The sequence below is a fragment of the Pediculus humanus genome, genomic scaffold (genome assembly GCF_000006295.1).
Source record: "Pediculus humanus corporis 1103172108322 genomic scaffold, whole genome shotgun sequence".
Classification (NCBI taxonomy): domain Eukaryota; kingdom Metazoa; phylum Arthropoda; class Insecta; order Psocodea; family Pediculidae; genus Pediculus; species Pediculus humanus.
In genome coordinates this window covers 369,995-391,868 of record NW_002987891.1, presented here as the reverse complement: position 1 = coordinate 391,868, position 21,874 = coordinate 369,995, and the positions used below count along the sequence as shown (strand labels likewise).

Genomic DNA, 21,874 nt, shown 5'->3' with positions numbered 1-21,874 from the left:
ACACCCGACGAAAACCGTCGTCGTTAACTATTAAAACAAAACAGAAAACAAAAAAGAAAAAAGAAAAATAAAAGAAGAAGAAGAAGAAAAAGGAAAAAAGGAAAGGAAAAGGAAAAAGGAAAGGAAAGGAAAGGAAAAGGAAATCAATTCCGATCGGTGTCGTCGCTTTTAAAAAAAAGATCTAGAATATTCTCATTGTGGTTTTCCTCTTTCTATCTCTCTCTCTCTCTCTCACACACACACTCTCACTCTATCGTATTTGATAAGGATAAGAAAATTTAATTTACACCTCCTCCCCCTCCCTCCCCTTCTAACTTGTCGAAAACTTCACGTCCCCCCGATAAAATATGTAGTCGCGGTGCTATATGTGTAGGTGACGATGATGATTATGACGTCACGATGATGATGGTTTCGATGACGGGAATGATAGAAAATCTTCGTCACGTTACGTCACTTTAAAACCGGAAATAAAACAAAAATTTTCTCATTTCCCGAAGAAGAAGAAGATGAAGAAGAAGAGTAAAAGCGGAAATGCGTTGGAAAAATCTCGTCGCGAATGATTTTTAATTCAATTTCTTTTTCCTTTTCAATTTTCTTTTAGTTTTTCATTTCCTTTTCCTCTTTTCTTCCCTTTTCCCTTCCCACACTTTTAAAAAAAAAATTCGAAAAGGGAAAAGGGAGGAATAAGGGAAGATTTACTTCAAGGGTGAATGCCACCACCACCAACAACAACATCGTCTTTAATAATTAGACAACTGAAACTTGTCTACTTGAGCGAAAAGCTCTCTCTCTCTCTCTTTCTCTCTCCCGTTCTCTCACTCACTCTCTCTCTCTCTCTCTGTCCGTTCTGTTGTTTTTTAAATATACATATTTATATATATATGTAAGTGTGTGCGTGTGCGCGTGTGTAAAATGATTTCCTGAATGAAATTAGTATATAGCTCTGCCATTCAGTATAAATAAATAAATAAATGTAATTGTTTGAATTTTTTTTTTTTTTGTTTAAATGAAATGTAATTTTTTTTTTTTTATTATTTAAATAATAATAGTAATAATGATGATAATAATAATAATAATAATAATTTAATAATAAGTAAATTTTTTATTTTTTATTTTTTATTATTATTATGATAGATGAGTAAATTTTGGTTTTTTTCGTTAAAAGGAATGGCAAAAGGAGCGTAAATCAATCAATCAATCAATCAATCAATCAATCGCGCGGTATAAAAATAAAAACAAAAATTAATTGATTTTATTATCATTATCATCATCATCAATATTGTTATTATTATTATTATTATTGGAAAAAAAAGATGGAGTTTAAGTTAAAATTAGTTTTTCGAATCGGTTATTTTATTAAACTTAACTAGGATAACCACGTGATATATTATTATTATTATTATTATTAATTGAAAGGAAGGAAAAATAATGATGATGATGATGATGATGATGATGATTATGATGATGAGAAAATGAAAAAAAAAAAAAAAAAAAAAAGAAAAATTGATCGTTGCAAAATTTTTTATTAAATTTGAAATGATAAAAATAAAAAAAAAAAATAATAATAATAAATTAATTTGTTTGTTTGTTTATTAAAAACAAAAACAAACAAAAAACAAAACAAACAAAAAACGTATTTGTTATCGATAAGAAAGTTTAAAAAACAACAACAAAATAAATAAATAAATAAATATTGGAACGGCGGTTTTAATTATATACACACGCGAAACGTTTTTTTGCGAACGGGAATTACGGGGTGTGGAGGGGAAAAGTGGGGGCGGGAAGAAAAAGGGTGGGGTAGGGGAGGGGAGGGGAGGAGGAAGTTTGGATTTATAAGTCGTTTGTGTTATTCTTATTAGTCAAGTCAAAACAACAAAAAAACGGTTTTACCAAATAAGACTCGGTCAAATTTTTTTTGTAATTTTTTTTTTTGGGGGGGGGGGAGCGGGAAATCTCGTAATTTATTATAAATAAATTTATTATTATTATTATTATTATTATTATTATTATTATTATTATCGTCATTCGTTTTAAAAAAATTTTTCTTTTTAACGATTTTATTTAATTTCTTTTTCATATACCGACCAATCGTTTTTTGTTAAAAAATGTGAATCATCCCGAAATTAAAAATAACGGGGAGCGGTAATAATAATAATAATAATAATAATAATAATAATAATTGCAAATAGCTCGCGTGTTGCGTGACATATATATATATATTATTTGAGTCATCGTTTGGTGCATTTTGTGGTTGTTGCAAAAAACGACGGACGGACGATTGCACTCGAAGTCAAAAAAATAAAAATGGCGCCGTAGTTAGGGAGAAAGTTGGGGGAGGGGTGAGTGAGTGGGTGGTTGGAATGCCGTATAAAAATTTGAAAAAAAAAAAAAAATGAACGTCGTAATTATTATTATTAATACTACATCGTCGTGATAAACCATCACACATTAAACACACAAAAATTAATTAATAAATTAATTACATAATAATAATAATAATTCTATTGAATGATATGACCGCCATATTTGTTTTTAAATAAAAGAAAAAAGAGCAAATAATAATAATAATATTTAAACGGGGCGGCGTGGTGGGGGGGGGGAGCGGGAAAAAGGAGGAAAAGAAAAAAAGAAAAGATTAGATTAATTATTATTATGATTATTATTATTATTATTATTATTATTATTATTTATTTATTTATTGATAAGATGATATGAAAAAATAATAAATAAATGATTGTGTATGTCGTACACATATATATTACTTAATCGATCGTTTGTTTTTTTTTCTTTATCTCTTATCAATTAAATAATAATAATAATAATAATAATTATTATTATTATTATTACGTTAAATAATTAATTAATTAATTCGTTCGTTCGAACGTTTGGTTGGTTGGTTGGTTTTTATTTTTATTTAATAATTTTCGATCGATTAGAAAAGCATAACGTGGAATTTTCCCGATAATAATAATAATAATAATGAGAGAAAGGGGGGAGAGGGGACAGGGAGGGGAGATTTTTTTGCATGTGTAAAATAATAAATTATTTCGCGTGTTTTGTATTTTGAACGGACGCCATTTTGTTTTTTTTTCTTTTTTTTATTATTAAATATAAAATTTTAATTATTTATTAAATTTATTTTAAATAATTGTGAAATCAATAAATAAATAAATAATTTAAAAAATTGTGATTTTATTTATTATTATTATTATTATTATTTTTAAATAAAACTACAAATAATAATGATGATGATGATGATGGTACTATCGTCATAAAAACTGAAAAATAAATTGATAAGAGGGTAGTGATAAGGCATTATATGTCATTTAACATACATAAAACTTATTAACATATTTTCTTCCCTTCGAAAAAAGGGGGAAGAGGGGAGACAGAGAGAAAGAGAGGGAGGAAATAAGGGGGATAAATAATTCGATATACCTTCAAATTACAGTACGTAATAAATAACTAATTAAAAAAAAAGGTAGATGATGTTAAAATAATTTATTTATGTACATAAATAAATTAAATAATCATTATTTATTTATTAAAATTAATTAATTAATTAATTATTAATTATTAAACGCGGTCCTGTTCATACATATATACATAAATATATATTTTTTTTTAATCAGACTGTTGATAATAATAATAATAATAATTAAAAGTGAAATGATTATTATTAATAATTGAATTCATTATTATTATTATTATTATTATTATTATTTATAATAATTTTATCGATAAGTTAATAATTAATAAAATAAATAAATAAATAAGAAAAATGTTTTACTTTGTTTGATTCGTTTGACTTTGTCGTCGTCCATCGAACAGTCAATCAATCAATCAATCAATCACTTTATTAATTAATAATAATATTATTATTATTAAGATTTAAGAAATTGTATTAAGCTTATTAATAAAATCCCCGAATCGCGACACACGAAAAATAAATAAATAAATAATTATTAAATTAATAAAATAATTTTAAGTTTTTATTTATTTATTTATTTATGTTTTTAATAATTAATTAATTAATTTTTTTAATACTTTCTATGTATTGTTTTTCATTATCAATTATGTAATCTATTTACATAAATTATTAATTTAAAAAAAAATTATACATACATATATAAATATATTTTAAAATAAATAAAATAAATAAAAAGAGAGATACATACATTAAAATAAAGAAATATTTTAATATAAATAATGCATACATAAATTTATTTATTTATTTATGTAATAAATATGAATAGTAAAAATGATACATATATATATATATATATATTTCTATTAATAAAATATTATTTAAATAAATAAATAAATAAATGTGCAGGGTATATTTATGTATATTATTTTTAATGAATAATATAAATAAATGATTTTTCCATAATATTAATTGATATGGTGATAATGATGATGATGATTTTATTGATTTGTCAGATGGAATAATAATAATAATAACTTTGTAACATACTATCCATTTATTATTATTATTATTATTAAAAACATTTTAAACTTTAAAGTTTGTTTTGTGTTTAAATAAAAATGGCGTGTTTTGTTTATTGTAAAAGGGCATTTTTTTTTTTTTTATTAAAATTTGTTTTTAAAACAAATGTTGGATTATGTTTTTAATGGAATTGTAATTTAATTTTTATTAATAAATAAATAAATAAAATGAACTGTTAATGATAATATTAATAATAAGGGAAAATGAAAAGACTGTTTTGAAAGGAGGAATTGTTATCAGGTGGATTTTATATATTTTAAATAAAATACCTGTACGATTTTGTTCGAATAGAGTGAATAGTAATAATAATAATAATAATAATGATAATTACTAAATAATAATAATAATAATAATATGAAATTGATATAGTGTAAATAAATAAAAAGTATTATTATAAATAATTGATTTATTTATTTATTTATTTATTATCCTTATTTGTTTTATTATGATGGTAGGCTTATTATTGTTTTATTTATTAATTGTATGTTTTTAAAGGGCGGTAATAATTTTAAATAATAATAATAATATTTTTTTCTTATTTAAGTATAAATAAAAAAGAAAAATGAAATTAATATAATAAATAAATATTTTTTTGCCTATTGGGTTTTACTTAGAATTTTTATTCTGAGCGTCGCGTCGGATTTATTTGATTCGATTTAAATGTTTTATTAATTTTAAAAGGAGATTAAAATTATTAATTAATTAATTAGTTATTAATCTATGATGATTTGTTTGGGATTTTAAATAAGTTAATAACTGACATGATTAAATAACAAGGTAAACGTGAAAACGTGTTTAAATACCGTTACGATTCCATCTGTTTTAAAATGTTTCACAAACGAATTAATTTTTATAGAAAAATTATTAAAAATTAAATACAATTATTATTATTTTGATTTTTTTAAAATAACTAAATACGATAAGTATTATTTTAATTAAATTAAATGAATTTGTTTTTTTTTTTTTTATGAACGTTATGAATATTTGAAAAAATTCAAGGTTGCGTTTGTTTTTTTTTTTTTTTTTAAATTTTAAGTTGGCTACACTTAAATCGTTTACATATTTGTCATGTGGAGTTCGAGATTGGGTGACGCTTGGTTTTCTAGTTTAACGGTCGTTTTACACTTTTTAAGTTATTTATTTATTAATGAAAGTGATTAAAAAGTCGGTTATTCATCACAAAATATAAAATTTATCGTAATAAGTAATTAATTAATAATTCATTTTTAAAATATTCGAGGATTCTTGTAAATTTTAAATTAAATATAATTTTGACGGTTATTGTCAAAGTGACATTGACATATGTCAAGGATTGACAAATTACCTTATTATAATTTATATATTAGAAATTATATATATTATTTATTAAAATAATTTATTTTTAATTAGATATGACTTGGGAATCATCACTACTTTGGTTACTTGATGAATATAGGCAATCTATTTCATTTTTGCAAAATGATTGCACTGAAGGTTTGTTGTGATGCTATATATTTTAACCGTTTTATTTTTATTTAGTAGCCTTTGGGGGGGTTTTATTTTTATTCAGATATGAATTTTTAAGTTATTAAATAATTCAGAATTCGTTTATGCTTCAATTAACTTATTTGTATTTATAGAATTTTTGACTTTTGTCATTCATCAAGAGCAATGTCGTTTAAAATGGAAAGAATCCGTTTTGGAATGCCAACGGTTAAAAAGTGATATAGATTTATGTAATGAAAAATTGCAGGATTATGAAAAAAAATTAAATAGGGCACGATGTTTGTTAGATGCTGAAAAGAAAAAAAGATTAAAAGCTGAAAGTGAGAGAGATGAATTGGTAAATTGAATTTTGTTTTAATTTTTTTGTATATAAAACGTTAAATTTCACATCCATTTTAAAATTTTTTTTGTAATTTTAAGCAAGAGCAAGTTACACAAATTGAAGAAATCTTATCTACAGTGAGATGTGCAGGAGATAAATTAGCTAATGAAACAAAAGAAAAGCTTGACAAATTTTTAAGCACCACTCATTCAAAATTGAAACCAAACACGGATACACTCGGATATCAATTGAACACAATCGATGAAATAAATAGTACTGGTAAATATGTAATTAATTCACACTTATCATGCTTGTTGCATTTAACTTGAATTGTGGTCTTATAAAAAAAATATTCTTTCAAAATGGTTTGTGTGTTTTTCTATTTAAAAAAAAAATTTATTTTTTTTTAATTTCACTATTGTTTAAATTTATTAACTAGAAAAAGCAAAAGTACGAGGAATTAATACTAGTTCCAGTTCTACTCGTTCTCTGTCTTGGTCAAATCGCACAGGTCAGGTGTTTATATTGTGTTGTAAAAACTTTCTTCTTTTGTTTTTTTTTTTTTTTTTCTTCAATGCTTGTGTGTGTTTTATATTTTTTTCTTTTTAGATTAGCTTTTTAAAATTAATACTTAACATAAGTATTGACTGTAGTGTTTTGTTTTAATTGTTTACTAATTTTCATTTACTTTATAATTTATTCTAGAATTTTCTATAATTCCTTTTACAAATTTTTTATTAATTGATTTTACTAAAAATTGAATTTATAAATTTTTTTTTTCGATTGGTTTGTATTTGCTTTTAAGTGTACTAAAATTTTGTTTCGTAATAAATTTATTTTTAATATGAATATATATATATGTGATATTTTCTGCTTAGGTTCACTTTTGTCTGATCTTAGTTACACCAGATCTGAAGATTTTGATTATGAACCACAAACTGAAAAACCTCGTTCAAGAAAGCTTTTAAGATCAACTTCACCGGATATAAATGAATTTCAAATTAATAAGAAACGAAAATCTGCATGGTCTCAAAATCAGGTAAATATTCATTTTAACTTATATAAATAAATTTTGATTATTCTTGGTATTCAAATGATTGATAAAATTGTTTTTGTTTTCCATAACAAATCATTTATTATTGTTTTAGGTTAATAAAATAGAAAAAGTATCATCAGAACAACTCATTGCCACAACAACTGTAACAGTTCCTAAACAAGGACCTATAGTAGCGTGTTCCACTATAGAAACATATCCACAGGCATATTATAAAGACACCAAGCCTTCAGCTCCTCCGAAATTATCGTCGGACACTGACAGTGAAGTGACAGAAGCAATTAATTGTTTTTCCCATAACTCAAATCCAATATATTCTAAAAACAAATTGTTTAATAGAATTCATTGTTTTCGAAATAAAACTAATTTGAAACCATCAGAAGAATGCAGCGTTTGCGTTAAAAAGTATTAAATTATATCAACAACTTAAATAAAAAATATTTATTGTTGTTATAAAAATTGAATGATAATTTTTTTTTTTTTAATTTTAGAATAACTTTTGGAAACAAAATGTTTTACTGTTCAGACTGCAGAGTTATGGTACATCCAGAATGTAGAGACAAAGCTCCAATGCCTTGTTTGGCTATTGTTGCGACTCCCAGAGGAACTTCCGGCACTACAATTGCCGATTTTTGCAGCAGAACACCTCCAATGGTTCCACCTCTAATCGTTCACTGCGTATTTGAAGTAGAAGCAAGAGGACTGGGTGAAGTTGGTATTTATAGAATACCAGGATCGGAAAAAGACGTTCGCGCTTTAAAAGTACGTGAAATTTTCTTCCTTTTGCACCTTCGATTTACAGTTTATATAATCTTGTAAATTTTTAAATTCAGGATCGATTTCTTCGTGGCAAAGGAGTTTGTTCTCTTTCTGGATATGACATTCACGTTGTTTGTGGTACGATCAAAGACTTTCTTAGGAGTTTAAGTGAACCACTCGTTACTTTTTCCTTATGGCCTGAATTTATTCGTGCAAGTGAAAATGAAGATGTGTCCGAAAGAACGTCGGCTTTGTATCAAGCTGTTTCTCAACTACCTCAACCCAATCGAGATACTTTGGCTTTTATGATGCAACATCTTCAAAAGTAAATAACTTTTAAAGTGCAACCATTGTTGTGAAAGTGTACAATTTAATATTTTTTTTTTCTTTAAAGAGTCTCTCAAAGTCCTGATTGTAAAATGTCAAAAAGTAATCTGGCAAAAGTATTTGGACCGACTATCGTGGGCTACTCAAGAATCGAACCTGTGAGAAATGAGATGTATGTTGAAACAGCACAGCAATCACAGGTGAGAAAATTTATTTTTAAAGAATTATTTTCTGGATAAATTTTTAGTTGTGGCATTTTATATAATTTTAAATTTGAATTCCAGGTTATCGAATGTTTGCTGGACATGCCCGGGGAATATTGGTATAATTTTGTAAACAATGAACCAGATGAAAATATTCAGCCATCAACACCAGTATTATCATTGTAAGAAATTTTGTGTATTTAATGGGGAGGAGGAGGGGGGGGAAACATTTTAAACTATTAATATATTTTATTTTTAATAATTTCAGGGATTATCGTCGATTAAATCGTAATAAAAATAGAAAAGTTTTCAACACTCCTCCAGTTGCAAAATAAAACTTGTGCAATTTTTAAAATTTTTTTTATTTACTTAAATTATTTAAATTGTTTTTATCGATTGAACAGTTGATTTTAAAAGAAAATTTTTTTTTTTTTTTTTTTTTTATTTACTTACTTGTCTAGTGTAACCGAAAAATGTTTTCTTCGGTATCAATAAGAATTTTTTATAAAAAAAAAAAAGGTTGTCTATACAGTTATCGGTGCAACAGATACCTACAAAAAAAAAAAATTTTTAAGGTTGTAATTTAGGTTCAGAAATGTCAATTCATCACATAATAATAATAATAATAAATGCCTTATCGTACAAGATTGAATTTAAAAAAAAAAAATGTTTTTTAGTCTGACTCAATTAAGGTATTTATAAGAATAGTTTTTTAAATAACAAGAAATTAATTGTTAGTTAAGTTTTTTTATTTTTTTTTTTTAATAAGATTTTAAAAATTAATTTAATTGTTATAATTTATGCTTTTTTTTATATTTTACATAAATTGTATAGGAAATTGAAATTTAAAAAAAAAAAGTATTATCTTGGGCCTTGATGTTCTTTTTAACGGTTTTTTATTATTTTTTTTAGCTAGTAAAAACGTTTTTTTTTTTTTTACATTATAAACTTTTAATAATATTTGTTTGATTCTTATTTAAAAAAAAAAAAAAAAAAAAAAATGTAATAATTAAATGATGATTTTGTAACATTTCTTCAGTATTAAAACTTTTTCTTTAATAAATACTTAATACTAAATAACATTGTACTTAATTTTAATAAGATATTTATTTATCTTTATGTATTTCAATAAATAATTAAAATTAAATTTTTATTTATTTTTTATTTCATTAAACATAAGAAATTGTTTATGGTAAGAAGTTGTTGTAAACTTAAAAGAATTACCAACGATATTAAAATTTTTTTTTTTTTTTTTGAAGTTGGCACCACTTGTCAAATAACTGTAATGGCCGGTATGACGTTGAGTAGTAAAGAAATTGAAAAGATAAAACATAAATTAATTGAATGGGATAATTTGAAAAATCCAAAAGCGCCGTTAAATGAAAAACAATTACTCGCCATTGATAAAATTGCCGATGCCGTTAAATATCAACCGTTTTCAACCCAAGTAATAATTCGTACAAAAGCCTATTTCACGTAAACTGTAACGTTATAAGGATTATTTAAAATTAATCATTATTATTTTTTTTTTAAATTTATTTTTCAGATTCCAAAAGACGAGAGTAAGGTTGAAACAAATTACGATTCGGAAAATGATAATATTGAAAGCGTTCAACAGTTTTTAAAAAATTATTCAGAAATAGAGGATAAAATTTTGGAAGAAGGGAAAACGGTTTATTTAGAATATTTTAAACAGTTGTGCAGTTGGAGAGATGAAACTGATGAAGTTTTAGTCTTAGTTGAAAAAGGTTTACAAAATCTTAATATATTATTGGATCAGTATAATTTAGTGTCTAATAATACAAATTCTCTACATAATGCTTGTCAACAAATATTGCAGGAACAGGTGTGTTGTAACACTTTTCAAAATGAAATTTGAAAATTTTTTTGCTCTTTCGATAATTTATACAAATTAACTTGTCTAATTGTAATCTGAATCGATAATTAGAATTCAGTTGTTTAATTTCAAGTTACTTTCTTTTTAGATGAAATTAAGTAAAACATATGAAGAAATAAAACATAAATTGGAATATTTTACTTGCTTAGATACTTTACAACAAAAATTATCAAATCCAGCTCTTTCAGTAACGAGTGATACTTTTTATGGAGTTTTAGATAAGTTAGATGCTTGCATAGAGTATATAAATAATAATGTAAGTAACTTTTCACACTTTTTTTAATTATTAATGTAATTTCGAATGTAATCGAATGTCGTTTTCAGTTTTCTCGAGTAAAATTTTATTTACTCTATGATTAAATACGAAAATTTTTTTTTTTTTTATACTTTCAGATTAAGTTTAAAGAATCCCCCAGTTATGGTGCAAAATTTAAATACTGTTTAACAAAAGCTGTTAATATGATGAAACAATATATTAGTCAGACATTAATATTAGCTAAAAATCAAGTTCTTCCCGCTGTAACGATACAACAGAATGAAATAAGTAAGACTGATGCGACAAATTTTGCTTTGTTTTACGGTCGTTTCCAGGCATATGCATTTAAAATAAAAAAATTAATTTATAACATAGAACAGAGATTGGATAAATTTCAAGAGTAAGAGAATAATGGGAAAAAAAATTTTTTTTTGTATTTTTTACAAGTAATTCATTTTACTAGATGTATATTAAATTTTTTCAGTTATAATATTTTACTGTCTGATTGTCATGAAATATATTTCACACAAAGGAAAGAATTGATGTCTGATGGTGTGAAAAGTGCCATCATCGAATTATCGAATAGACACAAAGGAGATCATTGTACTTTGGTTAGAAGTGGTTGTGCTTTCCTAGTTCACATTTGCACTGATGAGTATCAAATGTTTTTCCAATTTTTCAATAAACCAACTCCATTGCTCATGTGAGTTTTACATAATTTTAAATGATTCAATGTTTAGTCGAGGAGTGTTAAAAAGTAAAAAGTACTTGTTGAAAATTTTCAGGGCGTATTTGGAGGGCCTTTGTTTGAATTTATATGACATATTAAGACCAATTATAATTCACGTCAATCATTTAGAAACGCTTGCAGAGCTTTGTAGTATTTTTCGTTTGGAAATGTTAGAAGAACACGTTCAAAATAATCCGTTGCCTTTGGAAGCGTTCGGAAAAGTTATTTGGCAATTGATGCAAGACGTACAGGAGAGACTCGTTTTTAGAGCGCATTTGTATTTGCAATCCGATATATTGAATTACAAGCCGTCTCCCGGAGATTTGGCATATCCGGAAAAACTTGAAATGATGGAAGTGAGTGCGAAACGTGGAAGCCATTCGAACGAATTCGATTTTTTTTTTTGTTTGACTCGTGATAAATTATTTTCAGAGCATAGCTTTATCACTTCAAGAACAAGCGGTTGCTTCAATGAAAAGATCCGAAAGTCGTACGTCCCTTGCTTCCGGTTCTTCAGCGACAAATCAAGAAATGGAAAAAACAAATAATGAAACTCTTCATTCCGCCGAACCGTTCAGAGCCCGAACCGGAAGTGAGTTGATAATTGTGTCATTTAACTGTTGGACAAAATTCTCATGGAATCAAAACTCATGGAAAATCTTGTTTTTCTTTTCTTTTTTTTTTTTTTTTTTTTTTTTAGATTCACCTGCCGATTTACACGGAATGTGGTATCCTCCAGTTCGTAGGACTTTGGTAACCCTATCAAGATTATATCGTTGCGTCGAACGTCCGATATTTCAAGGACTGTCTCAAGAAGCTTTATCCATGTGTATTCAAAGTATAGCATCTGCAGCCAACACGATATCCACTCAAAAGGTGAACGGATTTTTGTCTTCAAACAATTTACAAGTTAAAAAATTTTATTTTAAGTTTTTTTTTTTTTTCGCGCGTGTGTTATATTGCAGAGCGTTCTAGATGGAAAACTTTTCGAAATGAAACATTTATTGATACTAAGGGAACAAGTTGCTCCCTTTCAAGTTGATTTTACCGTTAAAGAAATGACTTTGGATTTTACAAAAGTTAAATCGGCTGCTTATAGTTTACTACAGGTTTGTTTGTTTTACGACATTACAAATTAAGTAAAAAATCCAAAATGAAAAATGTTTATTTTATTGCAAAAACAAACAGAAACGGAACCGGTTGTTTTCTCTGGGGTCAAACAATGCTCTTTTGGAATTTTTACTCGAAGGTACGCCAACCGTTAAAGAAAACACGGTGGACAGTCGAAAAGAAGTAGACAAACAATTGAAATTTTCATGCGAGTCTTTCATCGAAAATTCTACGAATATGTTGATATCCGGTTTGATTAGTTTTTTAGAAAAGGTTAGTGAGTTACACATATTATTGGAAAATAATTTCATTATCGTTTTATTTCAAATATTGATTTTTTCGTTTCAGGTACATTCATTTATGGAAATGGCGAAGGAAAAAAACAAACAACAACAAACGGGTCATGTTTTTACATTGAGAAAACAATCGTTTGCTTCTCCCGAACAAATCGGATCCATAATTCAAGACACTCAAAGACAAATCAAAACGAAACTTTCACACGTACAAAGGTTAATGCAATTGTATTTGGCTAACAAAGAAACGGAAGCCATTTTGTACAGGCCGATAAAGGTATACAAAACGTTTTGATTTGAAAAAAAACGAATAAAAAATAAACTTTTGTTTTGTTTTTTTTTTTTGTTAAAAAATAGAATAACATCGTCAATAAATTTCAATCACTTCAAAATATAATAGATGAAAATGGTTACACGGAAGAAGATAAAATAATAATGGCACTTCCGACGCACGATCAATTATTAATATTATTATCGACGTATTCTTTAAACGCTTCCAATCAATCGTCCATCACGGAAACGGAAACGCCGACAGAAAAAGAAAGTCAGTAGTAGTAATACTAATATTTTATTATATCGCATCGCACAAAGTTAATCGATCGATCAATCGATATATCGATAGAAATCGATACGGGGTGGAAAATGTTGTGGGTTTGGGGAGATTAAAAAAAAATTATTTAAATATATATATATAATTCAATAAATAAAGCTTTATTTTCAAACAGACGGACACGACATATATATTAATAAATAAATAAATAAATAAATAAATAATACTAATAATAATAATAGTAATGAAAAAAGGATAAATTTCCCTTTTTTTTGTTTTTAATCGAATAAGTATAAAAATATTATTGTTATTATTATTATTAAATGTTCAAACGACGTTATTTATTTATTTATGTACATACAAAAAATAGTAATAATAATAATAATAATACATATATTAGTGTATATACATATAAATATATAAATATTTGTTTATTAATTTTTTTTTGTTTATTAATAATATTTAACACAGCCCGAATATTTATTATTATTATTATTAATATTATTAAAAATGAGAATTTATTTATTTTAACTTATTATTATAATTATTAAAATGCAAATTGAAATTATTAAAATGACTAGACTTAATATCTCTATTAACATAAAATAAAAATTAACACAATTTTTTTTTGACTTCGATTTCGACTAGAAAACGTAAAATTAATTATTATTATTATTATTATTATTAATATTAATTAAATGGCAATTTTATTTATTTATTAATATTAATTGATATGTAATATCGATCGAGTGATTTATTTAAACACTTTTAAATGTAAATGAAAATTTATTACTACTCTTCGATAAATTTTCCAGGTTTGACAGGTTCAGAAAGATAATCGCAACAAACGGATTCGATTTCGTTATTCGTTGTTTTGTCAACGCCGTCACCATCGCCCCCGTCACCACCGTCACCGCGGTGACAGTAAAGAAAAAAATATTTAATTTGTGAATTTTTTTCTCTAATGGGAATGACGTCGTCATCGTCGTGATCATCATCATCGTCATCAAATTTTTCCTCTCGTTGTTTATGAATTTTTAAATGGCGATTTTTATTCGACGAATCGGAAAATGATGCCGAACATATTTCACAAGTGTACGGTTTGTTACCAGTGTGTATTCTCATGTGTCTGAGAAGAAGACTTTTCGATTTGACTTTTTTCATACAATCCTCACATTTGTAATATTTATTAACTTTGTGAATTTTCACGTGATCTTAAAAAAACAAAATGATTGAATGAATGACTGACTGAAACATTTTAAGAAAAATCATTCCAAAAATGATAAAAGAAAGAAGATTACCCAAAAAATTTTGATAGAAAACAAATTTTTCTCGACATATTTGACATATGAAATCATTATCGTTTTTATGTACCAAAACATCATGTCTTTTGAGGTTATCCCTGGATGCAAATTTTTTCGGACAGTTTTTACAAACAAATGGTTTTTCACCTGAAAATGATGAAAAGCGAGGGGAATCAGTCGCTCGAATATCAAACTTCAATATCAATTAATATGTAAGAGTACATTCATGTTATTATTAATCGAATGTTGAATGAATGAATGAATGAATGATTGATTGAAATTTTAAAAAAAGAATGTGGAGACATGTGCACACACCTGTGTGAGTTCTTAAATGACATTTAAATTTATCATTGTGATAAAATTTTTTACCACAAAAGTGACAAATGATATCGTTACCACTATGTCGACGTATGTGAGCATAATAACTTCCTTGTGTGTGAAAAAATGTATCACAATTTTTACATTTGTATTTTTTTAACTTGTCATGACTGTCTAAGTGAACCCTATAATAATAATAATGATAAAAATTTCATGTTAGTAAATCATGGAGAGAGCTGAGATAGACAAAAAAAAAAAAAAAAAAAATTGTCGTTTAAAACTAACTTGAGAGAATTTTTCGAACTCAAATGTCTTTCACATATTTGACATTTAAAAAATGATTTTTCAATACCTTTCATAACTAATTAGAAATAAATTTTTTCAAACGAATCAAATAATGACAAAAAATTTAATTTAAAATAATAAATTAATAATAATAAAAAACATTATGGAATGTTTATTCATATCACTGAATTAAAGCTTAACTTAATACTTTAATTAAACCGGTTGGTTGACTTAAGAGTGAGTGAGAGAAATTCGTTCGAAACGTTTTTTTTTTTATTAAATAAAAATAATAATAATAATAAATTATTTTATGAATAAATTTAAAAATTAACATATTTAATTTAAATTAAAGAAAAAGGAAAAATAAAAAAATAAAAAAGAGATAAATAATAAATAAATAAATAAAAAAACCAAAAAGAAAATAAAAAAAAATCAATAATTAACGAATTTCTCCTACTCTCTATACGGTTTGTATTGTTTATAATCATAGAGTAAGAAACTTTTTTTTAAAGTTGGCAACACGGAACGTGTCAAAAGATAAATTTAAAATAATGTCGTCGTTCGAATGTGAAAACTTTACAACGCGTATCGGTTTCAAATTAAAATTTAACGAAAAAAAAAAAGGATTTACGGGTTTTAAACACGGTTTAACGTTATAAAAATTAAGTTTAGTGTTTAATTAATCGTTTTTTAATATCGAAAAACTCGATCGAGTGTGAAATTTAAGTGAAAGAAACGGAAAAAAAAATGGACGAGTTGTCAACGGTCAAAACGCCATAACAATTGTCAAGAAAGAAAAATACTAGAAATTCATCGACTCAGGAATAATACAAGGTAGGATAACTTTTATTTTATAAAAAAAACTATCATTTCTACTCAGTTAATGATAAATAAAATTTAATTGCACAGTATATAAATAATAATTAATAATAATATTAATATTAATAATGGCGCACTCTCACCATAAAAAACGCCATTATTCATCATTACACCGTACAAACAAAAAACTTTTTTTCATTTTCTAATCAACATGGAATCAAAATACGTAATTAATTAATCAATCAATCAATCTGATAACAGTGATGTCAATTATTTAATTTTATAATTATAATTATAATAATTTATTAATAATAATAATAATAATAATATACAATTAATAAATCAGTCACACTCATCAGCACGACGAACCAATCAATCAATCATTCATTCATTCATTCTTCATAATCACATTTACTAATAATAATAATAATAATGACAAAAATAATTAATAATTATTCTAATACTTTAATAATAATAATAATAATAATGAAAGAAAACGTAATAAAAAAAAATGATGATAATAATTATAATAATTATAATAATAATAATAATGATGATGATAAAAAAAAATAGTGAGAATGACACCTGTTCATCCCCGCACTTACAAACACCCATTACTTTAACACACCGACAATGGACATATTTAGAACGACGCATCTCACAACATTTCCAATCAATCAATCAATCAATCAATCGATACTTTTTTTTTTTTGTTTAAAATGAATCACAATTTATTCATTGCGTATGCGTTTGTGTACGCACACGGAGGATATGGTAACGCCTTCATACAATAATAATGATAATATATAAAACGTCATATCCTTTTCTATTATTATTATTATTATTATTATTCTTTATCTTCATATTCGTGTACACACACACACACAATCTAACAGACACAAACACAAACAAACAAACAAACTTGTTGAGATCTTTGTGATTTTCTTCTGCTTTTCTTTCTTGTGATTTTCTTCCTCTCTTCTTCTTTTGTTATAATTTTGACGAGCCAAATTGTATGTTTGAAATGATTATGATGATGTCGGTGGCAGCAACAGCAACAGCAGTAGCAGCAGCCATGTCGGTCTTATCCTCGACGTTTACGTTTTCAATTACGATATTAATAATAATGATAATAATGATAATAATATTAATTGTATTAATTATGATGAAAACAATAACAATAAGTTGAAAAAAAAAAAAAAATTATGTGTGGGAGGATGAGGGGGAAGGGGGAAAGGGGCGGAGGAAAAAAAAAACTATGAAAAAAAATTTCTAATTTCGATGATGGCGGATGATGGAAAATCATCAGACGTTTCCTCCCACGTCGTGCTGATACCTTTGTGTCAGGTAACTCGCCGCTTGGGTCATCTGCTCTAGGGATTTGTGCAAACCCGTGAGGTGCCTGCGAAAATTTAGGGCGATTTTAACGGTCGGATCGACGGCGTTACCATCTTCGATACCGGAATCGTTTTCGTTTCCGGTTTCCGAATCCGTGTCCGACAAACTCATGCTCGTCATGGAATGAGTCGAAACGAGAGAACCCGTGGATGGTCTCCTCTGATGATTGCTGCTGCTGCTGTTGCTACTGCTGTTTCCACTTTTCTCCGGTTTGATGTTTGACGCGGATGAATTCCTACTGTGCGTTTTTGTATTTGGTAGGCTAGAAAAATTTGCGGTCGTCGTTGAAGAATTTGATGTCGTGTGAGTTGAAGGCATGGATGATGCTCCCGATGATTGAAGGTAATTCGATCCTGAAGAGAGAGAGAGAGAGTGAAAAATTAATCAGTCGTGATCGACATTGAGTGAAAACAACATTTTAATCGATGACATTATAAAAAAAAAAAAAAGGTAAAAATGGCGGAACACCTGATAAAAATTTATATTGACCACCTTCCGCGTGGGCGTCATTTCAATGCGAAAAAAAGTACGTTTCTAAAACTTTCAATCGGACCAATCGGATTCGTTCTTTTCTTCCTCCTCTCCCTACCATATGGATAAACCCAATCGGTAGAAAGTCAATAAGAAACAAATAGAGAGAGAGAGAGAGAGAGAAAATTTTTTTTTTTTTCTTTCGTGGTCGCAGACAAACTTTTTTTCGTTTTCTCCTACAACCACTTTTAAATTCCACGTTTCAAGGACGAATAATTGCAGCAATTTGGCAAACCGAATCAAAAAAAAAAAAAAAAAAAAAAAAACGCTCGATACGCTCGCGTTGGCTTCCACTTTTTTATTTTTAGTCATGTGTAATTACTAAACCGTGATGTCAGTCATTTTTATCGAAAACGATTTTGCGGGGGGGGGGGGGGGAAGGAGGAGGAGCGCGAGAACAATTTTCTTTTCGCACGAATGAACAAAAACGCCATTTAGTTAAAACAACGAGGAAATAAAAAAAAAACCGTTAAAATAATAACCCACGCGAATTTTTTTTTTTCGCCGCCATGAGATCAAGATGGGGATTTTTGGGAAATTTGAAACAAGAGAAAAGGGCGAGGGGGGAGGGAGCCCCCTGGCCCGGATGCAATACGTACCGACGACGACGCCAGGCACGAAAAAAGGTCCGATGGGTTCATCCGACGACGGCGAATTATTGTGACCCCAAAGCAATTCGTTTTTCACCGTGTTGATCATCGTGTAGAGGGAATACAAATCCGCGTGTTTCATCATGTTTTGTACTTCCGTTTTTGCATCTCCGATGGGTGTCGTATCGGATGCGTCCCCGATTTTCAAGTCCATCAACCGGCAGGGCACCAAAATGGTTTCGTCCATTTCTTGCACCGTGCTAACAAACTTTTCCATAGCATTCATTATGCTTTGGTTTGAAAATTCGGGTTCTTCGTGGTTGCCACGTTGCCTGCGATTCGATCTAAAACAAAAAAATTAATTTTTTTGAAAATCACTTCACACGACTCCATCTTTCTTTTCTTTTCTTTTCTCTTCTCTTCTCTTCCACCACAGACATTATTTCTACGCTCTCTGACATACTTTTACCTCCGACAAATTAAAAAAAAATTACATAATTTTTATCATTATCGTGAATTGAAATTTTCGCGTTTGTTGTTGTTGTTGTTTTTGCTCTTCTTCTTCTTCTTCTTTTTCTTCCTCTTGTCATAATTATTATTATTATTATTATTATAAGTAAAAAAAAAAAAAAAAATTATGCGTGAGTGCGTGCGAGCGAGCGAGTGCGTTAGGTAACACATTCGAAAGGATTTTTTTTTTCTTTTTTTTTTTTTTTACGCGTTCTGACACAAACGAATTTTAAATTACTTCGAGATGATGATGATAATAATAATAATAATAATAGCCGGATTAGCTCAAGACACCTCGCGTAATTCGAACCACAAAAAAAAAAAAAAAAAACCCAAAATTTCCGTGAACTCGTTTTTAATCGCACAATTACGTAAAAAAAAAAAAAAAAAAAAAAACGTACGACCGTGCAAATTTTTTTTTTCTTTTTTAACAATTCAAAATGGCTTACATTAACAATAATAATAATAATAATAACGAAAATCGAAAACGAATGAAAAGCGAAACAAAAAAAAAAAAAAAAAACATAAACGAAATTTGCTTAAATACAAACCTCATTATGCAACCATTTATTTACCACCACTAACGGATTTTCAATTACCACAATCACAGACAGACTCTTGCAAACACGCACTCACGCACTCACGCACACACCACATGCACGCACACGCACATACATTTTAGCAAAAGCAAGTTTTTTTTTTTTTTTTTTTTTTTTCTTTTGGTCGGCATTGGCAGGTTTAAAATTCTTTTCAATGTCATTTCATTAATAAATACCCTGAGAAGCCTAAACTGTGACCTCATAAATAAATGCCACGAAGCAATAAGGTTTGAATTTGCGGTCGAAAAAGAGAAAGAGAGAGAGAGAGAGAGATAGGGGAGCAGGTTTAGGGAAGGCGGTGACGGTGACGACGACGACGGCAAACATTTTTACCACGAATCCTAGGGGGGTGGCGGCGGAAGGGGGGGGGAACGCCAACAGCCGAAAATGAATTACATAACGCGAAGAATAAGACAAATTTTTTTAAAATTATTTACAAACAATTTGTTGTTAGGAACGAACCATCCACAAGGTTGAAAGGAAAACAAACAAACAAACATTATTGTATACACGACCGACGTTGTTGTTTCACTCGCCATTTTGTTATGTAAACACTCTCAACATTTTTTTTTTTTTTACAATTTCCTGAAATTCCCATTCTTCTACCTTAAACAATTTTGTGTTATTACGTTTCTTATTAATTCACTTCGATATACCTACAACCACTACTACCAACTTAAACCTAAAAGAATTCGGGAGTTTTTTTTTTTTTTTTCTTTTCGGTTTACGTAACGGATAAAGTGGAGGAAATCAAAGAAAGTATATCGCGATTTGGCGTAATACGAAATTGAATAACAACCGCCTCCTCCACCGATCGCGAAAACTTTTCAAAAAAAAAAAAAAAAAAAAATTTCCACGCAAAACAATCGTGCCAACAAAACGCAACATTCGAATATACAAAAAATTTAAAAATTTTTTATAATTACCGAGCATGAACGTTTTTCTTATAAAAATTCTTAAAAATTTTCATTTTTATTGAAAATGAAACGACATCAAAACGAACGAAACCGCAGCACAACAGCAACTGATGCGAAAACGATTTACAGACAAAGACAAAAAAAAACATTGATGACGTCGTTAATTATTATTATTATTCTTTTTTTTTTTTGTCAACATTTGTTGGCAATCATGTTTTAGCAAACGCTTCATATTTTGCCAAATAACGAATACGTTTCGCATAAACGCACATGTCACTGTCCGACTCGTTTTTTTTGTTCTTTTTTTTTTTTTTAAATTATCCACTGTCGAGAAGGTCAATGTCGTGTTTCTGTCGTTTGAAAAAATTTTCATTTGAGGAACCAACCGACCAACCCTGGGGAGACCAACCCCGGACCATCGTCCATAATTGCGACAATTTGACGACTCTTAATAACGGTAAACAAGGACGGAAACCTATTATTAAATCTTATTAAACCTCTTCCCGTTTCACTCGTTAATTTATCGTTCGTCACACTTAATCGGGTGGTAATTAACACGCGCACGCACACACGCACACGCACACGCAATTGCAAATTAAAATGGATACTTGAAAAACTCACCACGTGACTCTCTCTCTCTCTCTCCTCTACCTTATAAAACGTCAGACAGAAAAACAAACTTAAATTGTAATAATTAACATCAACATTTCGACATTTTATCACCGAGAAAATTATTACCCGTGACGTTTATTAATAATAATAATAATAATAATAATGATAATGATAATTAGTTGCAACTACCGCGTTTCGACCACTGTGAAAGGTAAAAACATGTCGGTTTTTCTTTTTCTTTTTTTTTTTCTTCTTGTTTGTTTTATTTAATTTAAACAAACGGAGCAACAGAAGAAAAAGCAGAAGACGAAAAAGCGAACGTGACTTTCATCAGAATATTTCGATCAATCATGCAACGAATCTGTGATTTTTATACTTATCGGGCCAAGGGTCTCCTCTCTCTCTCTCTCTCTCTCACTCTCACTTTTACGAACGATGGAAATTTTTTTTTTTTTTTTTTCTTTTCGGGGAGCTTTTTTTTTCACACGTGACTCT

The 21,874-nt window shown here is 27.7% G+C and overlaps 4 protein-coding genes across 4 annotated transcripts; 2 read left to right on the top strand and 2 right to left on the bottom strand.

Moving 5' to 3' along the window:
* Positions 1-5,901: 5,901 nt before the first annotated feature.
* Phum_PHUM615410 (Rac GTPase-activating protein, putative) lies at positions 5,902-8,995 on the top strand (the record flags this gene model as incomplete). The annotated part of the gene is made up of 10 exons (XM_002433101.1): positions 5,902-5,983; positions 6,130-6,332; positions 6,416-6,596; positions 7,196-7,356; positions 7,466-7,776; positions 7,863-8,133; positions 8,205-8,455; positions 8,525-8,657; positions 8,742-8,842; positions 8,929-8,995. The coding sequence occupies 10 exons, from the start codon at positions 5,902-5,904 to the stop codon at positions 8,993-8,995; spliced, it is 1,761 nt and encodes a 586-aa protein (XP_002433146.1).
* Positions 8,996-9,945: 950 nt separating this feature from the next.
* Phum_PHUM615400 (uncharacterized protein) lies at positions 9,946-13,498 on the top strand (the record flags this gene model as incomplete). The annotated part of the gene is made up of 12 exons (XM_002433100.1): positions 9,946-10,107; positions 10,207-10,506; positions 10,646-10,813; positions 10,951-11,213; positions 11,298-11,516; positions 11,599-11,899; positions 11,976-12,135; positions 12,244-12,419; positions 12,509-12,652; positions 12,732-12,926; positions 13,002-13,223; positions 13,304-13,498. The coding sequence occupies 12 exons, from the start codon at positions 9,946-9,948 to the stop codon at positions 13,496-13,498; spliced, it is 2,505 nt and encodes an 834-aa protein (XP_002433145.1).
* A 790-nt stretch (positions 13,499-14,288) lies between these two features.
* Positions 14,289-15,477, bottom strand: Phum_PHUM615390 (zinc finger protein, putative; the record flags this gene model as incomplete). The annotated part of the gene is made up of 4 exons (XM_002433099.1): positions 14,289-14,710; positions 14,798-14,947; positions 15,116-15,303; positions 15,404-15,477. 4 exons carry the CDS (start codon positions 15,475-15,477, stop codon positions 14,289-14,291), a joined length of 834 nt encoding a protein of 277 aa, XP_002433144.1.
* Positions 15,478-17,527: 2,050 nt separating this feature from the next.
* Phum_PHUM615380 (uncharacterized protein) lies at positions 17,528-19,181 on the bottom strand (the record flags this gene model as incomplete). The annotated part of the gene is made up of 3 exons (XM_002433098.1): positions 17,528-17,973; positions 18,751-19,085; positions 19,120-19,181. The coding sequence occupies 3 exons, from the start codon at positions 19,179-19,181 to the stop codon at positions 17,528-17,530; spliced, it is 843 nt and encodes a 280-aa protein (XP_002433143.1).
* Positions 19,182-21,874: the final 2,693 nt, after the last annotated feature.